Below are 27404 nucleotides of genomic sequence, written 5' to 3'. Positions count from 1 at the left end.
GCCTTCAGTGTAATATATTGAATTGTACAAAGCTTGTGACTCAGAGATCATGATACATATGAAAATACAATACCCTGATCTTTGTCTGGCTTTCAGATTATGGCTGGATCGTGGCAATATCCAGATTTTCTCCTCTTATCCTTCAAGTTAAAATGTAAGTTGAATCATATGTGAATACAGTCTGTACTCTATAGGAAGAAAAGCTAATATCGGTCCTCAGGCCCACGTCACTTAACTGCAAGAAAAATATTCAGAATAGTTATACCACTGTGTGTAAGGGAAATATTGAGTGTTCCCTAACCATTACATAGCCCTGTAGCTTTAAACCAGGCCCTGTGCCATTAAATTAACTAGAAATAAAATGGCAGAAAAATATTAACAAAAAATCAGCGATGAAGACATCAAACAAAGGGGATGTGACACTTATATTATTTTTTTATTTTTCCCCCTCTTTGTCATGTTGGCTATACAGGTGTAAGAACATCACAAATGTAATGTCTACATTGAGCTACCTCATGTCCCAATAGTTACAGTTACTGAGTTCTGAAACTATTTTTATGTGCTATAACAAACATCTGTTAAGCAAGTCAGTGGGCATATCCATCTCTTTCTCTTTTTCATTTAGTACAACATTCTCCAAAGACATTCAGAAGTCAGTTATATGGTACACTTGTTGTCAGGAGTTAACAGAATTAGGCTCCAGCTACACATTTAATAAATTCTCGATCAAACTGTATGACCCTGCATCAATATAATCCTGCTTGATATAAATGCTTTCAACGCATTATTAAATAAGCTACCATATAAACAGCTATGTCATACTATTTAAAGTAATAACAGTACACAAAACCAACACAGAGGACTGATTTACAAACAGACTAACTTTATACAGACACTTAATACTCTGACTCTGTCTTAGTTTGGGAATGGGAAACATTGAGAGATGCAAGGGAACCTGTGACTAGCCCCTGATGCTATGGTTCAATTTGCCATTCTACTCTGGTATCCTTGAGTCCCGCAAGGTTTCATACATCTTCCTCTCGCCGTTTTCCTCCTTGGCCGTCACCTGCTGCACAGGTGGCAAGTAGATGTGGCCGGAGCACTCATGCAAGTGTATTGGCGTCTCTTCCGGACCTTTCCGCTCGCGCCGACTGTGTCCGCCACTGCTGCCCTTAGAGGAGACGGTCTGACCACGGAACAGCTGGGCCTGCCGCTCGCAGAGCCCCACCTTGCTGAGCAGGATGAAGATGTCGCCGCGGAACGCCTTGGTGAAGATGGCGTAGAGGAACGGGTTGGCGCACGAGTTGAGTGGGTAGAAGAGCACCAGCAGGATCTTGGAGTTGGACACGGTGATGAGAGGGCGGTCCAGCACTGCCGACATGGCGTAGAACGATATCGGCGCCATGCACAGGAAGTCGGTGAAGATGAGCACGGCCATGCGCTTGGCGATATTGGTGTCCTTGCTGGCGGAGAGGTAGTTGGGGTTGTGCACGGTGCAGTAGATCTTGACATAGCAGGCGCAGATCACCAGGAAGGCCACGATGTTGAGCACCAGCACGGAGACAATGTACACCTGGTCCACCAGCGACTGCATGCCCATGGGCAGGCAGATGCTCACCTTCTGGTAGCTACTGACGCCCACCAGCGGGAGCAGCGCTAGCACAAGGCAGAAAAGCCAGCCGCCCAGCATGACGGCGGCGGCGTGGGACAAGCGCAGCTTGCGGTCCAGCCGCATGGCGAAAGTGATGGCGTACCAGCGCTCCAGCGTGATGGTGGTGAGCGTGTAGACCGACAGCTCGCTGGCGAAGACCGTAAAGAAGCCCGCCAGGCCGCACCCGGGCCCCGTCTGCCAGTCGATGGCGTGGTTGTAGTACTCGGATCGCGTGTGCAGGTCCACGGAGGCAATGAGCAGCAGGTAGATGCCCATGCACAGATCGGCGAAGGCCAGGTGGCACATGAGGAAGCGCGATACGGACAGCTTGTAATGGCTGGTCAGGAGCACCAGCAGCACCAGCAGGTTGCCCAGGATGGCAAGCAGGCTGACGAACCAGACGGACACACGCAGGAAGCCCATGCCCATGATGTCCTCGCAGGGGTTGAACTCGTCCGGCGCCGGGCGGCAGTCCACCTCCTCGCCGTCCTCGCACATCACGTAGTCGTAGCGGCTTTCGAAGTAGTGACTGGTGTCCTCCTGTGGGTTCTTGAGTGTCTCGCCAAAGCCCACGTCGTCGTCGTGCTGCCCGCCAAAGTAGTAGGCGTGGTAGTGTGGGCTGAGGTGGAAGTCGCGGTAGTCAGCGGCGTCCTTGAAGATGCCGTCCCCAGGGTCGCTATCCTCGTCCGTGTGACCTTGTAGGGTCGGGATGCGTAGCGGCCCGACAGATCTCTTATGGTGCTGTTCATAGAGAGCGGTCAAGTTGCAAATTATGTATTCAAGATATCTGTTATGGAGGAGGACAGTGAGAGAAAAACAGACAGGTTAGAAACACATGGGCCATTTGGTGGTGGTGGCGGTGAGCACTCATGCGTACTCTGTTCCTTTTCGGCCAAGCACGGGTTGTTTTGGTCAATTAATCTTCCTTGGATTGTCTTTAAATAACAGCCCTGACAGCAATTAATTTACAGTCTGGTTGAAATACAGTAAAAGTATTGATTTAATCCCTGCCAAGGTCCACATGGCATGACGGCAGTGGTACAGTTTGACCGTAATTATCCACTCTGTGGAGTACAGAGGACAAGCACAACATGCATGCAACATTTTCCTCACACCTACTTGAGTCAGTGTGTGACTGGAGTTAAAGGAACCGTATGTAAGAAATGTAATTCAATTAATCATAAAATCGCCCTGATTTGTCACTAGACATTAGGAAATCATGCTAATTTCAAATACTTATATCACTGACAACAGTAGTCCGGCCAGGATATCGTCATTTAAAAAAGTGAAGTTGCAGCCCTCAACTGATGTTGATGTTTACATATTTGTGTTTTAGCCTGATCCGCCACCCTCCACCTATCTAGTAATCACAAAGTCAGTAGTGTTTCGGCATCTGGGTTGCCAGCTCTGCTCTAGTTATCACATATGCGGTGTACACCGCTCTACAGTATTTTGAAAGTGATTGTAGTACCAGTTTTGGCCAAAATCCTACATACGGTTCCTTTAATTTGTGTTGTTTTACCAACCCTCTTTTTTTCTTGAGGTTCTTGAAGCCGCAGCAGTGGCTGGGATAAGTCAGGTCGGCGCTTGTTAGCTGTCGGAAGGTCTTGATGGGAGGGAGTTTTTTGAGGGCCCACACGTACTGGGCTTTAAGTTCCCGTAACGACTCCAGGCCTTTGCTCGGCAGGGACACCGCACTTGTCTCTGAGATGTCTCTGCCAAGAATCGAGAACACAGGGATCAACAGAGGGTCAAGATGGAGGAGTCTTGTTTTGCTGGTCTCAAATGGGGGTCGGGGGCTCAAGTAAAGATGGGAAACCGTCCAAGATACTTTGCTTTTGACCACAGTAATTACGACGAGTCCACAAAGCACTCTAAAATGATGTGCAATTGTAAATGCAAATTGTTTTTTTTCTGTTTTGTTTGTTTTGTTTTTTGACTCATCAAGATTGTCGTGAAATTTCAGACAACTTTGTTGTTTAGTGTGGAATGCAAACCATTGACTCTCCAAAACAAAAATGTCTTTTATCAATTAGCAAGCCCTCAGCAGAAGAGAGCCAAAAACAAAACTCTTTTTGGGGGATTTGGTGGAACACTTGCTTGCATCAAGCCCACAACACTTCAAGGATCAGTGAAAATGAACTGTGTGCTTGCATCTCCTCATCTCCTAAGGCCAATTCATTATGTATAAAATCTGTGCGTAGGTGGGTGTTATTTATCTATTTTTTTAATGAAGCCATCCTCTGGGAGAGACATTGTGCAACGAGCGGGTTAGAAGTGTTCTTCAGCCCCGGCTAGCGTCTGATTTTAACATTCTGAGATGGTTAGCCAGTGACCTCATGTCGATGACTTCATCCACAACATGTTCCTATGAGGGCCCAGGCGGAGGAGTATTATTAACTTAATAAAAGCCTATGATTTCAGCAGGCTCACATTAGGATGGAGATAAGAGGTTAAAGCGCAGCACAAAAATCTCTACAGGGACAGCATCACATTGTAATTGTGGTCAAAAAGGCTAAAAATAATTTGTTTAGGCCAAGGGAAACCATTAGGGTTTGCAAGCATTGCTCATTACTTCCACAAAGTAAGTTGTGTTTTCATACAGTTTGTCCATTTTATGCAAGAAATACTGGCCCAATTTTCATGAAACCTGATGGAAAGGTATAGTATGGGCCAGTGAAGAACATGACCACAGTAGTCTAACAGCACTGAGACAGTGTTCAGCGTCTAACATGATATATCATGGAATATCCTCAGCAGGATTTCAGTGACAGATTTCAGTATGCCTGTTGAATGTCAGTCACCATTTTCTTTTGATCTTATGATGATAATCTTACAGTGCCCCCACATTTATTGCCACCCCTGGAAAAGATGAGTAAAAAATGTATTAAATAAATCTTTGCCCATTTTATCTTAATTCAAAGTGAGACAATGAGGAAAAATCCAACATTGAAGGGAAGCAAATTTATACTGAGAAGAAAAAAATCCTCATAAAAACAAAAAATAGGCATCCATAGAATTGTATTAATAAAATGTAACTGAAACTTTTGTCCATTTATATTCAGCTTCTTTAAAATAATCAGAGTGCTTATGAACTCTCAAGCAGTAACTCATGATTTCCATTGTGAATCTAAGATGAAACACCAAAAGATATTTCTTTTAATATGTATTATCTTTACCAGGGGTGTCAATAAATGTGGAGAGCACTGTAAGAATGAATCTGATAAACATGCAGTTTTCTCAAGTATGCAAACAGAAAAAGCTGAAAACTGGCAAGCTCATGGTACTCACAGAGACATGGGCCCACTGATGACGCCGGCGAACATCCTCTCGTCCAGCATCGTTAGATATTTATTTCTGTGTAGGTCTCTGGGGTAAGATATTAATGAAGAAACGTTACTCACAATGAGTGAGTAATCATTTCAATAGGATATCATAGGATATACAGTGCATACGGAACGTATTCACAGTGCTTCACTTTTTCCACATTTTGTTATGTTTCAGACTCATCTTAAAATGGGTTTAATTATTTCTTTTTTCTCATCAATCTACACACAATACTCCAACACCCCACAAAAAAAGCAAGTGTTTTGTAAATGTCTAAAGAATAAATAAAAGACTGAATATTCCATTTACATATTTACACCTTTTGTTATGACACTTGCCATTGAGATCTGGTGTATCCTACTTCTATCAGTGGTCCTTGAGATGCTTCTACAACTTGATTGGAGTCCACCTGAATTCACTGGACATTATTAGGAGAGGCACACACATCTCTTTATATAAGGTCTCACAGTTGAGGGTGTATGTCAGAGTGAAAACCATGAGGTTGAGAGAACTGTCCGTAGACCTGCGAGACAGGGTTGTGTGAAGACACAGATCTGGGGAAGGCTACATGAAAATTTCCCAAGAGCACACCTCCATCATTCTCAAATGGAAAAGTTCGGAACAATCAACAATCTTCCTAGATCTGGCCGCTCAGCCTAACTGAGTAATCCAAGACGAAGGGCCTTGGTTTAGACTGGTAACCAAGGACCCAATGGTCACTATGAATAAGATCTAGAGTTCCTTTGAGAAGATGTGAGAAGTGTAAAGAAGGACAAAACAAAAACTGAACTATTTGGCCACAATTCCCAATGGAAGAAACCAGGCACTGAGCTGCATTGATGTTTGTCCTTCTTTACGCTCTATGGACAGTTCTCTCGACCTCGTGGCTTGGTTTTCACTCTGACATACACCAGTGAATCCGTGAATGTCCAGTGAATTCATTTAGGCACAGGCAGACTCATGTAAGGCACAGGTGTACTTATGTAAATGGAATATTTCAGTATTTTATTTTGTTATACATTTACAAAACACTCCAAACACTTGTTTGTTTGTGGGGTGTTGGAGTATTGTGTGTAGATTGACAAAAATAATTATATATAATAGTAATAAATAATTTAACCCATTTTAAGATGAGTCTGAAACATAACAAAATGTGGAAAAAGTGAAGCGCTGTGAATACGTTCCGTATGCACTGTACCTAGGATATAATTACGATTTCAATTGCTTAGATTGTTTTGACAAAAAAAAAATCAGAGCCACCACTGAAACACAGTTTTCATTTCTTCCTGTCGATGGGTTCTCGCTAAGGTGCGGTTAACACGGATCAAGCCTCTCCTTGAGTGTTATTTCAAATAAGGGATTTCGCTATCATGGTGGGAGAGACTTCTTGCACATGTTGCACCTTTTAAGATACATATTTTCAAATCTCTAAATCTAATTATGATTATGATTGGATGGGTGTTTGTCTTGGTTTTAGTGCTTGAGGATATCTCTTCCCTGTGTTGAGTTACAGACCTTGCCAAAACAAACAGCCATGTATACAAAGCACAAAAGACACCGGAGAGCTTCCCTAATGATACCTCCTTTAGGGAGCAGAGTGTGTGGGGTGGTGAAGGACAGAGGGGGGTCAGACTCATATTAATGTCTCATATCCTGACAGGAAGACCTTTGAGAGCTCCAGTGGGGAGCTGAGGTTAAGTGCTGGGGCACACAAATTGTGTCAATAAAAACAGGAAATCTCACTTGGGCGCGTTTTCAAATGTTCAAATTAGGAAGTTGGGGACACAGAGAAATGCCCCCCTCCCCTCTTTTCCGTTTTTTGAAAGAGAGGAAAAAGTTAATTTGACGCATCCCTGACGAAAGAGGAGAAGGAAAGAAAGATGAAAAGAGCAGAACGCTACGTTGCTCAAGTTTAGGTAAGGCAATATGTACACCTGAGTCGGCTGGACAGAGCGTGCTCGTATCAGCTGACATTGGACGGTGTCTCTGATATGCATTTCACATTTAGAGCGTTTTACGCATTTAAGAGCATTTACTGTCACCACAACATTTGAACACATTACAGGGGGTTGCGTTAAAATGCGGTCTTTGTAATATTGTGTTAATGGACTGAATGTGTTATTATCTCAGGATCTTACACAATGTCGAGCTGGGTGCCGTTGAAAGCATGGCTTTGGATTTCTGAGAAGCCGTTGTTGTAGAGCATCCTGGTGGAGGAAAAGGCACAATGGAAAGATGTTTTCATTCTGTGTTGTTGGCCATTTTGCACTGCATGTGAATTAGGTATCACTGACTGCTTCTGCATGCACAAGTGGCAAACAGTTCCATGAAGCTCCAATTCAGACTGAAACTATAAAAGCTGGCTAACCAGACAGTCATGTCTGCAGAGATGAGGAGCTACTGCTTTAGGAGGTTTTGAAATGAAAACTTTGGTCAAATGTATGACACACACACAACTCATTTAAAGCAGCATCAAAGAACTTTTCCTCTGTCGCACGCACGCTTTGTTTATCCAACGGCTTTGTAAATAACAATGTCCATACACAAGATAGAATTTGTTGCATGATTTTATGAAAGTAGGCTATGATGTATTGCGACATGCAAGTCAAATTTGTAGTTTCTTATGTCTCATTCCATCTACAACTACAGATCCGCTACCCGATCTGGCAAACTTACATAGTGCGGTTATAGCCGATAGAGGGCCGCGAAGCGAATGCAGAAGTGCCGTTCACCCTGTTACGAGTTGATGAACCACGGAAACAATTTTGGAAACATTATTTTAAGGTACAAACTCTTTGGTGTTGCTTTAATACCCTCGCTCAGTGTGCATGACATCAAAATTCAGACAGACATACTCCCTGAGACATAGCACAGTAATAATGTCTGCATGTCAAATTCCAAAGGTTAGTTTTCAGAGGACAAGAATCCATATTTAATAAATGTTATGTGGTCCTGGTGGAATGACAGGACTCAAACCCTGTGATTTTATCCTGTTTTTTTATCCTGCTACTGTGTATTCGATATTCAATAAGTGCTACTTTCTGTACTTACACTGTCAGCATTTTGTTGGTTATGCCACTGAATGAATTGGCTGGAATTGTCGTGATGTATGGATGATCAGCAAGTTCTCTGTGAAACAGGGCAAAAAACATGTCTTTTCATTCAGGTTATTAAGAAGTAATTGCTACTCGTCATAAGCTATGTGTTAGTGCAGACTTACAGAATAAAGTCCATAATGGAATCAGAATGAATCTTGTTAAGGTCAGGGAAGCTTATGAGACCTGTGTTAAATAATCCCCTGCAACAACGTAAAATGAATACAAATGGGTAAACTGCATCATTATTTCTTAGTAGAGCAGCAGCTCAGATACTTGTGTTTCATAAATCTGAAGCCATTGGAAACTGGAGGCTTACAAACTTACAAATAATTTAAGTCTGGGAGACTTTCAAAGGCCTCAGGGTCGATGAACGTCAGACTTCTCGTGTTCCGTATTTCTCTGTGAAATAAACAACAAATTAGAGAAATTAAACTCTTTTTTTTTTTTACTGAATATGAGCACATTCAGCAAACACCTTCAATGCATGTATTCACCAGAGGTGTTTGCTCTTCGGATAATCAGAGTGGGCTAGTTATGGCTTCACCCCCTTTATCCTTAGAGCTCAATATGAGGCTTTCCTTATTTATCTAACTCGTGTATTAACTGACTCTCAGTGTACTCCAATCTACTGTACAGGCAGGTTCGGAGGCTACGTCTCAGTGCTAAGGCCCAAGCCAAATAAACCAAAGATTCTGACTAATGCTAGCAGACAACTTTATATCAGCTGCAAGTTGTTGACCGAGGGGAAATTGCTCATGGGCAAACAGAGAAAATGTCTTGCACATGTCCAGTGCTTAGATTAGCTTCAATTATGGCCTTATTAGTGTGTTTACATTGGGTCGCCGTGGTGAGGAGCAAAGGCCGGGGCAACAGTAGGGTCCTCTCTGCTGCCATAACCTGTGTGGTGTGCTTACACCTGTGAGACAGTCCTCCTTCACACTCTCCTGAAAAACCGCTCTCATCAACACGCGTCCGTTTAGCCCACACAACTCTGAGTCATTGGGGCTTACTTTAAAACTCAGCCACAGAAAATAAGAGAGAGAGAGAGAGAGAGAGAGAGAGAGAGAGAGAGAGAGAGAGAGAGAGAGAGAGAGAGAAATAAAGGAGAGAAAAAGGAACTCCTTCTGTGCTGTTGTTGCCATAGTATCAGCTGTGAGATACAAATGGGTGACGGGAAACCTTTTTTTCCTCTTCTTTGCCCACGCTTTAGGGAAACCTGAGGAATAGAGCTCCTATTAGCAACAGAGCCAGCCTGCACTAACTAGACCTCAGGGAGCAAAACTGGAGAACCATCTGGACTTTGTCGTTGTCCCTTTTTAGACCGGCTATCTGGCTGATCTTTTATTCTAGAAAGAAAGAAAAGGAAATAAAGAGATGTCGCTCACATATGAGTGATTTTCCTCAGGTTGTGAAAGGAATGCCTCTCCAGTCTTTCCAATGTAACATCCACAGATATATGTCTGAGAACAAGAGAAGAAAACATTCAGGGATGTGGATTATATAGCCTACCAACAATCTTCATGTGTCTGCCTCCATATGCAATGCATTTGCTAACTAACAGTGATACTAATAACAATTTTAGGTAAAGATCTAATTAACATGCTGAGCAGTGTAGGGCTTTTTAACTTTTGCTCTAATGAAGAAAGACTGTAATCCTTACAAGACACTGACAAATCTGTCTTCAGTTTATCAATGCAAAACCAAATTACAGATCATCATCCTGACAACACGTTCATTCAGTGTGACAGGACACCTCCCATCTGTACAAGGCCATTTTATAGGGACAGCTGGGTAACAAATGACTTGGGTGTTGGGATATCAGTCATACAAGCCCACTGCTCTGTGTTCAGTTACCCAACCTCACCTCTCAGTTTCTTTTCAAATAGTATCTTAGAGACGCTCAGGTAGCCTCACAGGTGAAGAGTGCTGCTTTCTTAGCCAAACACAAGGGCTTCTCATACACACATGTGCTAAGAGTATGCATGACTTGGACACGGTAGCAGAACGGTATGTGAAGAGACCCCCTCCACTCACCCACCCACCCATGTATATTTTAGCACTGATTCCCTTTTTGTATGAATGCCTGCGCCTTGGTTCACATGTGCTTGTGAGAGTATGTGTTTGTGTACATATGTGCACGTGTATCTCAGACTGAGAGACGGAGAGGGAGAAAGACAGAGAACAAGAGAGGTGTACTTGTCTACTACAGCCACTGGGCCTCTAAGCATGGAGAAAGACACAACCCAGCAGACCTCTGTAACTCTAACTCTACCCACCAGCACACTGACCCACGGGACAGTTCCACATTCCGACATTTTTTGGCGAAGGGAGGGGGCGGGGTGGGTGGGGGGGAGGGGGCTGGTGTTAGGAGCGTATTAGTGCTTCCAGCTGTGATTAGCTGACATTGCTGATGCTGGACAGAGACACTCTCCCATCACATCTGCTAAAATTGAGGGCTTTTCAGGGGTTGGGGGAATAGAGCGGAACCTGATAGAAATGTTCCCTTAGTGTCTTCCCAGTCTGTTTTGGACGAGCAAGTGGAGAATTCCATTCAGCAGGTGGATGGTGAGACAACTGTTCACCCGAGTCCAGCCGCCACATAATGTATGGAGACAGGGGGAGTAAACTACTCTGTGGGGGATGGTCAGTTATTTTCAGTCAGCTGAAATAATGTATGGAGAAAGGTGGAGTGGATGGTCAATTTGTGTCATGCAGCTGCATCAGAATCTAACACTTTTACTCACATTTTGGAAATGTTCACCAGCTGGACAAAGGCGTCTTCTGGGACTGATTTCAGCTGCGTCTCATATAGCCATCTGTGTGTGTGTGTGTGTGGGGGGGGGGGGGTTGGGGGGAGAAAAAGATCAGTTACTTTCACTCATTCAGAGATTTACTTTCCAGTCCAAACACTTTATTACTCATTATCCACATAATGTTACCCAAGAATGGGTTGAGCGCATGGGCTGATGTTCTAATGTTCCATGGATAGAAACAGAATACGTGTTCTTTTTCCTGTGATTCCATGTGATTCCATGTGATACCTGTTCATATGATCATTTAGATGGTTATCTAATATGACCATACTGTCATAAGCCTTGCTGAGTTACATTCTCAGGTGAACCCTGGTTTAGTGAAAACCTGTGGCAACTCTGGTGAAGAGTAGACTCAGCTTTATAAGGAGGGCTTTCAGGTCTAGAAGAGACACAGACATGTTGATCTATAAAGGCTTGAGAAACAGTTATTAAAGAACCGAGATTACTCAAATCATGTGTTTGTCTTAAAGTAATTAATGAGGCAAAAAAATAAAGGTAAAGAAAAATACAGAGGTGGGAACATTTCCAGCTCAGAGATTAGGTTAAGTTAATTCAAGACAATGTTACAAATACTGCTATTTATAATTCAGTTTTTATTTAGCCTGTCTATGAGTTAGGAAAAAAAATGTTTTAAGAGGAAACTGAATACACATATAAGCCACAGTTTTGATCTAGTCACAATCGATGGCGGACAAGATAAGAAACTCATTTGCTCCTTAAGAAACTTTAACTGCAGAGATGTTTTTATGAAAAAAAAACACACCAAGTCCCCTTATTGCTAATTTAATTAAACCTTCAGTTACACAGTTTTTTTTCTTCAAATGAGTGGAATGCAGTTGTCACTACCATCTTTAAATCTGGACAGCACAATAAATATTATATGCTTATATGCATACTGTATGTAACAGGTCGGTTCGTCTACCGCTCACGGCCCTCGAACCCGCCACCTCAACACACACCTGCATGGGAGTCGAACGCTCTAACCACTGAGCTAAAAGCCCAGGCTTCCAACTCAGCAGTTAGAAGCGTTAGGGGTGTGAGGATTTACACACACAACTAGCATGCTAGCTCAGTTCGCCTCTGTTACACATACCACCAGTAATAACAAAGGTTGCTGAGAAAGTTGTCATAGAACAACTGACAATATATCTTAAAGGTTGTATCAGCGATAGCGGGGATACGTCACTTCTGTTGATGTTCAAACAAGAGCTAGCTTGTTACTCCCTCCCCCTCCCTCCCATGCAATTAGGCGGGGATCACATTAGCCAGCGGCAAGCGGCAGCGGCAAACAAAACGCAACGCTCAGACCATAATAAGTTTTGTCTCGTTCCTAAGCAACACAAATGGTTTGTCAATTGAATACGCTCACGTTGCGCTTTGAAAGTTGAACCAAGTTCAACGTTCAGCTTGCTCAACGCTAGCATTACGCCAGCGTTGCCACTGTTCCGCTGCCGAACCATAGAGAACAATAGGAATTCTGCCGCTTGCTGCTGGCTAATGTGATCCCCGCCTTAAAACTCTCCTAAACGCGCATCTCGTCGGTTATTGGTTGAAACACTTTATTTTGCCTTTGCGTGGGTTGCCAACCCTTGTTGGTAGCAATTGTTTTTGTGTACAGATGTCGGAACCTAGGCTGCCTACAGAGACACGTTTTTTTGACGGCCTACTTATGGGGCAGGCAGCTAGCGGATCGTTAGGAAAGATTAGATGAATGTGATTATTTATGTTTAGCCCCTTTGGATACAACATTTAACAGCTGCAGAACAATGCTTCCCAAATAGCCAGTAATATTGTTCAAAACAGCACCAAACCTTGTCAGCAGCTTTTTCAGGGTCCCTACACATAAAACGAAGCACCAACAACGTTGTTAGCGAACCCGGAGATTATTACAGAAGACTTACCAACTGTCCCCCTACCAGCTCCTCCAACCCAGTATCGCAAGGATTCGTTGTACTGTCACGTTTGGGTTGGTTAATCTATTATTCGTGCTGGGGTTGGAGGAGCTGGTAGGGGAACATGGTTTCTGACATCAACATCTCTCAACTAACCCACAAAAACTCAATGCACGGTTTTGTTTCACACTTTTTGAGTGTTTGTAGAAGCATCAGAGACCCAAATGAAAGTACAAAAGCACAGAAAAAGTGAGATTTGCGTAATATGGCCCCTTTAAAGTCAAAGCTATATACTCTAGCTACATGAGGTGCACAATTAGTGAGCCTGAAGGATCTGTGTTAGGCCCTTTATTGGTCAGCCTTTATATCACCGAGTTTCTACAGCACTGTCACGGAGTAGAACTACGACTGTACACTGATTACACGGTTTTATATGCACATGCTGAAACAGTTCAGTTAGCAGCTGAGAAATTCAATATTGCTATGGAAGGTGTGGCTGAGTGGCTTGATCAATCCTGCCTTAGCTTGAATATGAGCGAGACAATAGAAGTTATTCTCCAAAATCAAGGTGCAGATTCATTAATTCTCACTAAGAGTGAACATATTGATATAATGACTGAATTTAAATATATTGGTGTCATACCCATCATAAAATAAGAAAAGCAAAACACTTTTAGGCAGATCAGATCTCTCTCTCTCTCTTTGGATATGACAACACATGCTGTTATAAATGTCTTGGATACTCCACTGCATCTGTATCAAAGGTACACTGAAGGCCATATCATTGTGACTTTAGTTAATGATAAAATACAGATATGGAAAAAATGGACAAAAATCAAGGCCCTTGGTGTGATACCAGGGCCAAATGAAATGATATTTGAGATAACAGGGAGGGGGAGAGGTCCCATTTAGACTATTCCTAGCTAAACATACCCTTTTATTTGCTGTGGCTGGCGCAAGACAAGCAAAGCTTGGTGAAGTGGAGTCACGTTCACACGTAGATTAACACCGAGCTCTGAGCTCTTCACAAGAGACTTTCCTGTGCACTCTCTTTTCTCTTTTTTCCCAAGGAGCAAGTGGAAGAAAGAGAGGCTCTTTGATGTGTGTGCGCTGTAAGGTCTGTCACAGGAACAAAAACAAAAAGCCTTCGGTCTGAGTGGACCTGGAGGTGCGGCCAAGGCAAACATGAGTCAAGTCACCTCAGGACCAACAGAGAGAGGGTCAGAGAGAGAGAGAGAGAGATTTACTCTGTGTCCAGTAATGGAGACCTTCATATGCCACATTTTGACAGTCCACAGAAGCAAACAACAACCACAACAACGATCAACACCATCATTGTTATGCTTTTGTCGGTTTGTCCATTGATTTTCATTGCCAATAGCCCCTCATCAGTGCATAAATACACATCCTCAACAATCAATACAAGGCAAGGGAATGGGACATGCCAGAATAATTTGGTCAAACAATGGACTAATTCATTGTGGAGGGCTGGCTCTACTATAGAGAAAGAGAAACTGTGTGTATGTGTGTGTGAGAGAGAGAGTGTGTGTGTGAGAGAGAAGTGTAGTTACAAATTAAAACAATCACCATGACACTGAGCAGACATCGTCACCATACACCCCAACATTGGGCAGTACACTAGTCCAAATAATCATGGTGTGTTTCACTCTGTGTGTATATGTGCTTGTGAGCGTTAGTGTGTCTGTCTGTGTGTGTGCCAGTGTGCACTATTCCGAAGGCTTTGGAGGAAAAATTACGAGCAATTTGTCATCCAAGAAGGAAACTGTGAAGGCAAACATGTCCAATGAGTTGGTTTGAAGTGAGGCAAAGTCTATAGCCGTGTGGCAGGCCAGACATCACTCAACCCTCCAGCGAACTCCAAAAGCACTCCAACTCAGACAGCACCCTACCGATCACAAGTGGCCACACAGCCCTGCGTCGTCTAGACATTCAGACCACTGTCTAAACTCTTCTGATTACTATCTGTAGCTTTTAAATGTGCCCTGTATCTTTACTGATAAAGAGATATTTACCAAGATCATCTACTTTGCCATGTACATCTGCACCTTCAGTCAAGCTACCTGCTGTACAACAGCCTGGCTTTGTGAGGGATTGGCAGGCACATTGCTTCTGACAAGATACAAGTGAAGAATGTCTTAGGCCATTGGGAGAATTAGGTGTGTGATTTTGCATCCTGTTTGGAAGGAGAACCTTCAGTTGACTCAGCTAATTAAATAAGCCTACTGTGTGAGGTCAATCAAGAGAGGTCAATGTACTTACGTTTATATTAAGGCATGGCTTGATCTAGACATCTCTAATTAAAGGTACAGTCTTATCAAATCCAGACGATGGATTTATGGTCCTCTTGAGCTATCTGTTGTGTGTGTATGCTCATAAAAACTCAAATAACAACCTTTCGTGGACCACATCTTTAATCATTTTCTTCTTCAGAGGGAATATCTGTTGTTATTCGGTGCAGACATTTGCTTTGTTTGTTGTTTGTTCTGTACATACTGTACATAACATGTCTTTTTCTTTTATTTTCAAATACTCACTGTCCTTCTCATACACACTGATGACACATCATAGACTGAAGGAAACCTCAAGGCATTAGGTATTCTATCGGCCTCAGTTCAAGAGCTCTAAGCCCTTTGAAGGTTTTGGACTCAAGGTGGTGTTTTCTTCTTGCTGTCTTTTTCCTAATTATTCGCAAATGGCCTCCCTCTCAGGGGTGTTTGAAAATGTGCAGCAAAAAGGTAAATATTGTATTTGAATGCACGAGCCAGGCACAGCCTCTGGTTTTTGGAGAGAGTGGAGAGTCACGCTATACGGGGCTTTCGAGAGTGGCGGTGCTTTCCTTTCCACTGCCTTTACCTCTCCAATGCTTGGTTTAAAATTCTCAGACACACACACATATACACACATACACTGACACAGAGAGAGACATACTGATGGCTTTACACAGTATGTTGTGTGTAGCGTATGGAAAAATAAATGGCCAGATATTTAGCACTACATTTGTAATACGTGGACCTCAAGTACAAAACAAATATTTATACACTTATTTCCATAAGAGAGATCAACAACTGACCACAGTGAAAGTACTTTTAATTTCTTTGTCTGTTATCAACGACAATGCCAAATATAGCCGCAAGCGGCAATGGCAAGCCCAAGCACCTGCATGACCATGACCCCCCTGCCCTAATATTTGTCTTATAGGGAGGTCCATATCCCTACCAACCTTGTGTGTGAGGGTGAAACTATGACCCCCCCCGACCACACACACACACACACACCATAATAAAATCAGGACACCTGCGAGTTAGCCAATAATGTATGAAATAGCCAAATAGCCAATGAATGAAATAGCCAATAAATAATGAAATAGCCATTCTATCTGTTGCCAGATGGTGGTGCTATGCCAGACATGCATTTTGAACATGTGAATATCATCATTACCATAATAATCAATAAACTGTTGAAGTTTCAGCCAAATCAGCCAATGCTTTGTGACTTTATGACACATTTTGTGTTTATTCAGCGAAATATTTAAATTTGATGTGTCACCATTTCAACACATTTCAACATATCAACAATCCCTTCACTATTTATCATCAACAACATCTTCACATCATGTCCTCTAACTTGGATATGGTTCTGATGAGTGTGTCGAAGTGTGTCGAAAGTGATCATGTGCCACGACCGTAATAGCCATTCTATCTGTTGCCAGATGGTGGCGCTATGCCAAATATGCATTGTGGACATGTGCATGCATATCATCATTACCATAATAATTAATAACCTGTGAGGTTTGAGCCATGTCAAGCAGTGCATGGCAAATGTATCACACATTTCCTGTTTATGTGGCGAGGTATGTAAATTTACCATATTACTATTTCCGCATATTACAACATATTAAAAAAAGCTTCTCAATTTAGAATCAGCATCTTGATATGATGTATACCATATTTGGCATAAATTGGATGAAATTGATCACGTGTTACAACCAGTGATGCCAGTAACACGTTACTCTATTCCGACTACTTTTTTCGGTAACGGGTAATCTAACACGGTACTATTTCCAAACCAGTAATCAGATTAAAGTTACTTACTAAAATGACAAAAATAATACTATTTTTGTCATTTTCTTCTTGTCTCTGGGATTAACGTCATGTATGCTCACGTTTTCAGCATAAGGACAACTCACATGTAATACTACGCAGCGACACAAACGTAAACAACAATGGAGGGAGGTGAGAGATGTGCGTAGCTGGGAAGTCATTAGTTTGAGTTTGTGTCAGCTAAACATGACAACATTAAGGTATGTTGTACACTCTGTGCTGGCAAAAAGTGCTGTCTAGAAGTTCCGGAAGTTATTGACAGCAGCTCCCTGACACCCGCAAATTAGATAAAATCTCCCGGAATGTAGAGCGAGCGAGCAAGTTAATGTACGCGAGATCGAAACTTCAAATCGCGTGTGCATCTGAGTATAGTACACGCATCCAAGACAGAGAGCATCCTGATTGGCCTGTTTCGCTAAATCAACCAATCAGATGACTTTAGCATTCCTTGAGTTTAATTAGTTTCATTTCGTTTGCATATTATTCAGGCCTATACTAGATGGCTAGTTGCCAAGGCTACATGAAAAGCCGAAACTACCAAAATCTACATATTTTATTATCACAATTTCTATCTATAAACCTTCCTTACTTGGTGTACTGCTGTGTTGTAGTACTTGAGTCCGAGTTTTTGTGGGGGTGGGGGCGGCTTCGGGATACCTCCCTGAAATCACTTTTTGCAGGTTGGGATGTCTCACGTTACTGTTAAAATGCACTTACAATAAAGTGAGTATTGGCAAAACCGGTTGTCATTTTTATGTTGAGGCGGCGGGGAGTGTTGTCGGCAGCTACTGAATGTAACTAATAAAGTAACTTATAATCTAAATTTGCTTTTAAAATCAAGTAATCAGTAAAGTTACTTTTTAACGGAGTAATCAGTAATCAGATTACTTTTTCAAGGTAACTGTGGCAACACTGGTCACAATCTTGGGGGGTTACACATACCTTTCAAATTTTGTGTGCATAGCTGAAAGTATATGCCAACCACAAGACTTGGTGACACCAGGGGGCACTATGGAGACCATAGGCCACACCCGGGGCCAAGCCTTTATCGGACACCTGTTGTGTGTGTGTTTTCGCCCATGGGAAGCACCTCAAAAAAGGCAAATCAAGGCAGGTTATTCCCAACCATAATAATGATAGCTAGATGTACCGCAGAGCAGTACAAAATATACTACTTTTGTGTATGTAAATGAGTGTGTGCATAGTTTGTTTTGTTTTTGTGCATGTATGCTTCTGTGTGTGTGAGTGTGGCTTTGCTTGTGAGTGTGTGTGTGGGGGTAATGGGGTGTGTGTGTGTGTTTATCTGTGTGTGTGTGTGTGTGTGCACGTGCCTGCATGTGTGTGTGTTTATACAGTATGTGTGTCTGTGTGTGGGTGTCTTTATCTCTGTGTGTGTGTTTATATGTGTGTCTGCGTGTGGGTGTGTTTATGTGTCTCTGTATGTGCATGTGAGTGTGTGCGTGCTTGTGTGTGTACGTGTGTGAGTGCGTGTGTGTGCGTGCGTGTGTGTGTGTTTATGTAGATAGATAGATACTTTATTGATCCCAGGGGGAAATTCAAGTGTGTCGTGTGATCATGTGTTTGTGTGTGTGTGTGTGTGTGTGCGTGTATGAACAAAGTGCGTGTAGCTGATATGGCCCCCCATTAACGTAATTCCACGAAACTTCATAGGGCATGCATTCAGAGGATGTCATAATGATCCTACACCTCCAATTTCGTAATACCTACGATTACAAAACCTAATTTTTGCTTTTTCATTTTTAACTAGGTGGAGCTATACATTAAATGAGTGGTTATGGGATGGGTTGACATAGTCCCTTAAGACCAACATACTGTACAACAAATTTGGTCCTCCTAGGCTGTGTCCGCCCTACCCTCCTTTCGGGGGTCCAGTCCGGCGAGGGGTGGCTACATGCCCACCAAGTTTCCTGCACTCCGGTCTTTCGGTGTCCCGGGAATCATTGACACAAAATTACAGAAAAAACAAAACAAAAACAAAACAAAAAATACTACTAAAACTTTGCTGCGTGGCGGTCATAATAATCCTTACAGAAACAATAGGGCTTTGCCCTAAAAATGATTTCTGCACCTCATAAATTGAGATGTAATGAGTTCAAATTGAATATCTCAGTGTGCAAGTGAATGTGTCATTTTCAACACCCTAGTTGTGTCTCAAACAGTCTACTTGCACACTTAGTTTAAGTATATAGTGCAGAAGATATTGGGACAATTCTAATCATCGAAAAGTGGGCAAAATGCAAGCAAGCGCTCACTGCACACTAGCAGTGTACTGACGGAAGTATGCGGTTTGAGAGACACCCCCTGTTTGAAAGTGAGGAAACGGCCCATAGATTTATGTCTACGAAAACAAGTTAACTATGTCCTGTGCACACTGGACTAAAATGACTTGTGTGCTAGGTGATTGCATAACATTCTCACCAATTACTTGTGCATTCATGTTCTTTTTTTCTTTGTTTCTAAACGAAGTTTACCTTTTGTAAAATCAATTCATGTGACATGACAAAGTGGCCAAACAGAGAGTAAGTAAGATGGTACTAGTGCAGAAGGCGGTACATTCCTCGTGCATTCCTTAGTGTCAGAACCAGGTCCAAATCTGATGCCCAGGGTACCGGTCAGCGAGGGATCACTGTCCAAACACAACCAGGTCTATTCTTGGGGCCACAATGTTTTCAGAGATATTTTTATCTGTGAGGCGGCGGCCCCTTTCTTCTCTATCTCCTCTCGAGTGCTGGGAAAACTTTGAGGAGGGCTGGAATGTGCTCCTTCACAGAGGCGACCTGGGACTGTCTGGCCGCCTGAATTGGCGCACTGATTGGGGCTAATTTCTTGTGATGGGTGCCTGGCAACATGAGGTAGCAGGGACAAGGGCAAGAGGGACAAGGGTCTCTGAACCCTTCCACACAAACACACCCACACTAGCCTTCCACCATCACCCCCTCTGATATTTGGGGAGGGGGAAGGTGGTTTGAGCAGTGGAGGAATGTCCTGGTGCCATGCAAAAACAAACCCCCCGGGTGAATGTGGAATTATGGGATGGCATTAGTGGCACGCGGCCTGAGTAACCTTGCCATTGTATGGTCTGTGGTGGTGGGATGTGCGGTGTTGCAAACTCTTATGCTCGAGTGTCACACCTGGCTTGGATCAGTAATTACACAATCAGTTCTGTATTTCTGTGTGGGTCTATGTGTGTAGTACCCACTGTCAAATCTCTCTCTCTCTCTCTCTCTCTCTCTCTCTCTCTCTCTGTGTATGTGTGTGTGTTTGCATGCACACGTCCACTTTTTTGTGTTAAACACGTGTTTATTCTTTGCTACTAATAAGATGTTTGTGGCTAATGCTAATAGACACTCGCTCATATTATTATTATTATTATTATTATTATTATTATTATTATTATATTCACAAAGTGAATGCTTGATGTGAATGCTCCCCCATTGGACTGGACCCCCAAAAGGAGAGTAGCCTATAGTGGACACAGTTTTCTGTAAATATCGTTATATAGTAGGATCTTTATGACACCCTCTGCATGCCGAGTTTCGTGGAATTCTGGCACAGGTGCAAGTGAAATGTCTGTTTATGAAAATAGCCGGCCACGTGTAAACATAGCCTAGCGAAAAGAAAGAGATCCAGTTAATTGGAGAAAGACACAGAGAAAAGGTTCTTTATAAGTTGCTGCAGTCAGTCAGAGCACTGATAGCACTACTAGACGGTGGGCCGGGAGCTGCTATCTACTTTAGTTTTTTAAACTGTCAATATAAACAAAAATAGAGGACTTGGGTTTTTTTACACATTAAATGAAACGTTTTTTTCATCACATTTTTGTTTGTTTGCAGTCTCGAGATGGTCATATACTTAAAAAAAAACAAATTTGAGTTTCGGGTAAAATATTTTGGAGGACTCAGGGTCAGATGCACTAACGCTTTTGCGCCCACTTCAGGCGTATTTGTTTTGCAACGTGTGTGTAAAATTATTGCGAGGTATGTACAAACAGGCCGCAGTGATGTAAAAGCGCAAACTGCCTGTCGCGGGAGCTGAAAATGGCAGATTGCGTGTTTCATTTCATGCATATGCATTCATGGAAGGATCCAGGGAAAAGTGGGAGTTTAGCGTAAAAAGATGAGAGGGGAAGAGTAAAGAGCGCCTAATAATGTATTCCGCGGTATGTACAAAGATTTCTTGGGATGTGGTATGATGGAAAGTTGACATGGAAGGTTCATCTGGAAAAAAGGTAAATAAATGTAAAAAGATTGTTATTATCCTACACTGTTTATCAGGACAATGCTGAGCAAGCAGGGCATATTTGCAAAATATAAACTGGGCACTAATGAGGTCTGTGTTTGATTATGGGTGTATATATGTCATCAGCAGATTCTAATATCAAAGCATTGGATGTCATGCAAGCTCAGGCTTTGAGGGTATGTAGTGGATCTTTTAAAACATCCCCAGTGTCTTCTATGCAGGTGGAAATGAGTGAGATGCCTCTAAAAATTAGAAGGGTATAACTGATTTTGGCATATTAAGGGACAAGTTGATAGCCACCCAGCTAAAGCTATCTTAAAGCTGCAGTTAGCAAGTCTGACAGATTGAGGGGACTTAGCCAAAATTTTGAATGTTTACAACTCTCATGCCCCTCCCCCACTACCACCGAGCACCCTCTCATCGAGTTTGTGCTCGTCAGTGCGCACCAGACTGCACCAGACTGTGATTGACAATCAGATCTCACACAGCCCTGCTCTGATTGGACCAGAAGAACCGGGAGCTGTGGATTTTTGCAGAACAAATAACAGGCTCTAGGTGGAGGTAGAAGTGTGTTTTTTTTTTTCTAAAACCGGCTGATTTATGTTGTTCTGTCGGAGCAATCTTGCCAACTGCAGCTTTAAAAGACTGTTGGGAACATACTAAGTCCATTTATAGAAGTTTTGGGTTTATTGGTGATGCGAAAGCAGAGGATGTAGGATTACATACGTTTTTACTTTTTTAAGAGTCCCTACTTTTCCAGGATTTTGTTTCCCCCTTCCCAACATTTTTTTAAACATGTTACTGGTATCAAATTCAAAATGAACATATATTTTCCATTACATAGTGAAATTTGTCATTTTCAACATTTGATATGTTGTCAGTGTCCTTTTTCCTAAATATGAGTTTAAGAGATTTGCAGATTATTACATTCTGTTTTTATTTACATTTTACACAACGTCCCAACTTTTCTCTTCCGGGGTTGTACACTATGCAAGATTTTCACCTTAACATTCCTTACGAAGCCAATTTTATGGTAAATGAGCTTGTAATAGGGGAATAGTTTGCATAGCATAAACATAGCAGGTCGCTAACGAGAGAACCAGCCATACAATTTCAAAACTAGCAACCTGAAGACATCTCTCAAGAATTGTGCATACATTACCTCGTCAGTAGATATAGCTCTTTGCCTGTTGTTAATCATTTTTCTCTGCAACAAAACCATTTTCATTGTGTACAGGGGGAACAAGTCATGAGAAGTAGGCTATTTACCATGGCATTGCAAAATATTGCGACTAGGGGGAGCTCTACAATTGGCAAAAATACCTGAAGCTGCATAGTGTACCTTTAATATCTCTAAAAGTATACAGTAAATGGCACAAAAATGAAAAGACAGGCATAGGCAAATTGTTTGAATACCTACACGTCAAAATTTGAACAAAGTTTTAGATTTTAAGCGGTTCAAGTCAAATTATACCCTGGAAGAATAATGATAAAAAAATAAGAACAAGCCACTAGATTACAACATTAGTTTTTCTACCGTCCTACAGTTTTTTTGAGGTGGTTCCCATGGTTGAAAACATTATATTCGGCACACACATCAGTTGTCACAGTGAATATGTGTTTCTGGTTCAGGGACTCCATAGCGCCCCCTTATGTCACTGAGTCTCATGGTTGGTATATAGTTTCAGCTAGACACACCAAATTTGGTAGGTACTCAAAGAAAAACAACTTTCACATGTACATTGCCTCACTCAACAGGAAGTGAAGTATTTGGGATTTTTTTGTGTTTTGACACAATCAATTTTGACAATGAATCAGATTAATTTCAAGTTTGTTTGTTTGGATTTTTGAGATGTTGTAATAGATAGATAGATAGATAGATAGATAGATACTTTATTGATCCCCAGGGGAAATTCAAGAATATATATAATATATATAATATAAAATGGTGATACAATAAATTTAAATATCTGGGCACATAGGAAATGTGTCATAAATCCATGTGTTGTATCAATGTGTCATTTATTGCTTGACATGGATCTTTCACAGGTTATATAGATTGTGATGATTATGATATCCACATGTGCAAGTCTAGCATAGCACCACCATCTGGAAATAATGGCTTTTTAATACCATTCCAGGCAGCTCATCAGATTTATTTCAGGTTAGGTGTACTCACAAATGTCAAGTGTTGACTTTATATTGTGAGGGAGGTTGCATCAGTTTTTTAGATAACTTGATCTAACTACTTGACTTGGACTATTGCACCACAGATCACAAAATATAAAGTGCTACCGCCCATTAACACTCATTTGTGGAATAGAGCCACCTAATGAATAATGTCATTGCAAAAGTCTACAAGATCACCAGACAATATCTTGTGACAAGAAAATTAATCAAATTTGAATCAAATAATCAATTGAATATAAGAACCACTAAAGATATAATATTGAAAAAGTGTATGCTTACACTTGGCTACACTAAATCATGTTTCCTAAAGTTTCATTTGGCTCACTCTACAAATTTGTGAATGTCTGTAGACCCTGCAAAGTAGTGTCAAGATCCAATGTTACATGATATATTGGCCATTTTTGGCCTCTCATTTACACACACAGGTAGACACACACACACACACACGTGGGCTCACACACAGAAACACACGTAAACATTGGTACGCACACACACATGCACACACATACAAACATGGGCTAACACACAGAAACGCAGACATTCACACATGCACACAGGCATGCATGCAGCATGCAAATACATACACTACAGGCTCACACAAGCACCCACAACTACAATCATGCTCTACCGAAGGGTTGCTGGTTCGATTCCCGACCAGTAGGAAAAATGTGGGTGGGGGAAGTAGTTGAGCACTGCTCTCCCATGCCCACATCCACGGCTGAAGTGCCCTTGAGCAAGACACTGCTCCCTGAGCGCGGTTGTAGCAAGCGAACCTACTGCTCCGGGAGTGTGTGCTTCACCTCACTCTGTGTTTACTAATTCACAGATGGACAATTGCAAAGACCAAGTTCCTTGCAAGTATACAGTCTATAAAACTGATTTACATGTAAGTGTATTATTAGATAACACCACTTGGCTATATTTAATGTTTGTTTAATGCTCTAAGCGTACAGAAGCCCATTATCAGCCTCCATTCGTCCTGTGTTCCAAAGGCATTGAGCTGAGTATATGGAGTAGCAGGTTTGATTGGAGGAAACAAACTGGCCAAACACAACAAACCTTCTTCTGAAACATGTCAATCTAAATGAAAGCTATTCCATGTCAGAAATGACATTGACATCTGAAGATCTCATATGATGCTGTGTTCTACTCGTTTCACAGAGGAGTGTAAACTGGCTTTCACCAGAATGAAAAGAGGAAGAGCCAACACTGAGCAAGTGGACAAATACAGATGTCTCACAGGCCCTAAACTGCTTTAAGTTTGTTAAATAGTGCAACAAAACACCAGTGTCAACATCAACAGACGAGGTGACTACAGAATGCTGACCTTCTAAACCAGTGTTCCTTAGACTTGGAAAAAAGTGTTATGTTCAGATCGCAAAGAAGTATATTTTTGAGATGCAGACCAAATGCTAGAGGAGTGTCTGTCATGCAGAGTGGAAGGAGTCTGGGGTGCTTTTGCAGTGTTAAAGTGGGAAAATTGTACAGGATATGAGGAATTTTGAAGAAAGAAAGCCATCACTAACAGTTAATAAATATATTAACACTAGGCTATATGTCATGGAAAAGCTTACACATTTCTTTTCTAAATGAATAGCTTACTGTTGTAATCTGACCAAATTGTGATATGACAAAAGTGAAATCAGGCTTTCTATAATCCTGATGTGATTGCTATCCTGTGTATCCACTCTGGCAATATCAGTATATCAGTATCAGTGGCAATCTCTTTTCCCTTCATTCCTTGTTATAAGCTGACATAAAACACAGTGACTTGTGCAGTGCTTCAGATGAAAGTCTAAATGACTAAAATAAATGTAAACCTCCTTCTCACTGTTCTGGATACAGTGTGATCATCTGTCATCTATGGAAAACACGGCTAGCTGCGGTCTTTGCAAAGGGTGAGAGTCAGTAAAGCCCTCTACCCCCTCCCACCCTTACCACTACAAACCTAAATCCAGTTGCTTAAATTGCAGTTTTTCTAGCAAGTGGAGCAAAGCTTGAACTGAGCCTGGGATCTGTGTCCAGGATTTCCTGCTGCCTTGCCCTCCTCCTTCTCTGAACTGCAGTGGTGTCACTCGCTTTTAACCCTTAAAGGAGTACCGTCACACCGGTGTGACGGGAATGTTGGGAAATTAACATTCTAAAGAATATCTGGGTTCATTGAATTCAACATAGAATTTTAGAACCTTCAATTATTGCGGAACTTAGAATGTTCAAAAACCTACACCTTTAAGGGTTAAACAAGACTTGCCACCGACTCAACAACAAGGAAAAGAAACAGTAGGAAGCAATGGCACCTGAGATCCCCCATCAAAGAAAGACAGATACCAATAACCTGATATTCTTGAGAGGAGAGATGTCACTCTCCACTGTTCTGTCGCATTAAAGGCATAAAAGGCCAAAAAAATATACTTAAAAAAACATGTACAGTACATAATGTGCTGCATGCTGTTGTACAGAAGTGTCCCCCCCCGGCACTGGTCAGTTTGGGGATCATCAAGAGTTGTTGAAGAACGTCTAAGGCAGGAGGGTAAAACTTCTCATGCCCTTTACTATCATTTGGGTACTTTTTTTTTTAGAAAAAATGCTTTATTTGACTTAGACTTTCAGTGAGTGTGTGATCTGTATGATTTGTTGAGTAGCCTGCAGCATCTGTTTATAGCTCAGCCTGAAGCATTTTGAAGTGGCCCCTGAGTTTCTTCCAGAAGTGGAGAAAAAGAGCCTCTTCACTGTTGGGGTGTGCATTCATTTGGATTGCTTTAAAGTGTTTCTGGGGCCTACAATCTTTGTAAAAAACAGTTTATTTCCTTCAGAGCAAAAACCCTCATTCCATGTGCTCTCTGAATTATGTGTATTTCTCGTGCATTGCATTCCCCCAAAGCAAAAGAGTCAGAATCATTATAATGTGGTATAATTCTGTCATGGCATTTACCTATTTGGTTTTAAACGGCATGGATATATAAAGGAAAATATATTGAATAAATGTGAGTAAGCAACAAAGAAGTTATAATGAAATGACAGTATACTGTAGCAATTTGCAAACAAGAAGCTTTAGACTATTGATTTGGCCATAGTCGTGGTCACGTCAGTAGCAGCAATATTAATAATGATAAGCAACAACAATTATACATAATTATACATTTTTGTTATCTTAAGTTTTCATAGGCCTATTTAAGCAATAATTAGGCAGGCTAGCTACCCTAAACAAAGTTCTCTTAAATCTGAATTTTTAAAAAGATGTAAGAATTCTTTCTTCCGCGTGCACATAGGCAGATATATATGCAGGAAAAAGGATTAAAATCACTTCTTAATTTTTCACGTTACTCACATTATCTCTGTGTTTACTGGGAAACTTGGGATAACATCTATGTCTTCGCAAGAAATTGTGTTAGTCATCCCAGAGCAGTCGCAACGTGCTGGACAGGTTGAGTTCTCCTCATACGACAGTATCGGTGATGCAAGGAGGATGAGGAGCAGTGATGTGAACATGTACATCTCCGTTCGACGATATCGAGTCATATCACAAATATGGTCTAACTAAAAAATGTATCTTTCGCCAAACCATCAGCAGACTAATCTCCAGATAATGAAAAAGTAGAGCTAACCGCAGCTTTCATCTGTTCTGAAAAGAAAACGAGGACAACTTGAGTCCCTCCTTTTTACAATGCGCGCAAGTTGCAATAGTCCAAGTCTCCTTAGACTGAAGTTACACACACGTGAACTTCGCTTGGCTGTGAATTCCGTGTCATGGGCTGGTGGTGAAATCAGTTGAGGGATAGCCTATTGCGGTTTGGAGTTGGTAGCTGTCAATAGCTTCTGCGTTACCGTCTGAAGGCTCTCTCAGCCAGGATATAATTACTATAAGGCCAACGCAAGCGTTTACATGGATTTACATGCTGCTTACAATAAAAAGCAGCAGGAACACGTTTTCCAACTCCTCGAACTGGCCCATATGGAATCACCAGCACACAGATACAGACACACACAAACATCTGTAAAAGATTAAGAAAGGAAACCTGAGAATATGAAGAGGAATAAATGAAAGATAACAA

The 27404-nt window shown here is 41.8% G+C and overlaps 1 protein-coding gene across 1 annotated transcript; it reads right to left on the bottom strand.

Moving 5' to 3' along the window:
* Nucleotides 1–430: 430 nt before the first annotated feature.
* Nucleotides 431–27111, bottom strand: tshr (thyroid stimulating hormone receptor). The gene is made up of 10 exons (XM_042094259.1): nucleotides 26681–27111; nucleotides 10821–10892; nucleotides 9462–9536; nucleotides 8401–8475; nucleotides 8199–8276; nucleotides 8030–8107; nucleotides 7117–7185; nucleotides 4943–5020; nucleotides 3178–3366; nucleotides 431–2438 (listed from the first exon to the last, which is right to left on the bottom strand). The coding sequence occupies exons 1-10, from the start codon at nucleotides 26869–26871 to the stop codon at nucleotides 995–997; spliced, it is 2349 nt and encodes a 782-aa protein (XP_041950193.1). The 5' UTR covers nucleotides 26872–27111; the 3' UTR covers nucleotides 431–994.
* Between the last annotated feature and the right edge of the window lie 293 nt (nucleotides 27112–27404).

Source organism: Alosa sapidissima, chromosome 6 (assembly GCF_018492685.1).
Source record: "Alosa sapidissima isolate fAloSap1 chromosome 6, fAloSap1.pri, whole genome shotgun sequence".
NCBI classification, from domain to species: domain Eukaryota; kingdom Metazoa; phylum Chordata; class Actinopteri; order Clupeiformes; family Clupeidae; genus Alosa; species Alosa sapidissima.
The sequence above is the reverse complement of the archived record's forward strand: the minus strand, read 5'-3'. Positions and strand labels throughout refer to the sequence as shown.

Coding starts and splice junctions, on each gene's coding strand:
- tshr (XM_042094259.1), bottom strand. CDS start 26,871: ATGACTCGATATCGTCGAACGGAGATGTACATGTTCACATCACTGCTC. Junction 9,537..10,820: donor CTGGTGAACATTTCCAAAAT/GTGAGTAAAAGT, acceptor TCTTGTTCTCAG/ACATATATCTGTGGATGTTA. Junction 8,476..9,461: donor CTGAGGAAAATCACTCATAT/GTGAGCGACATC, acceptor TTTATTTCACAG/AGAAATACGGAACACGAGAA.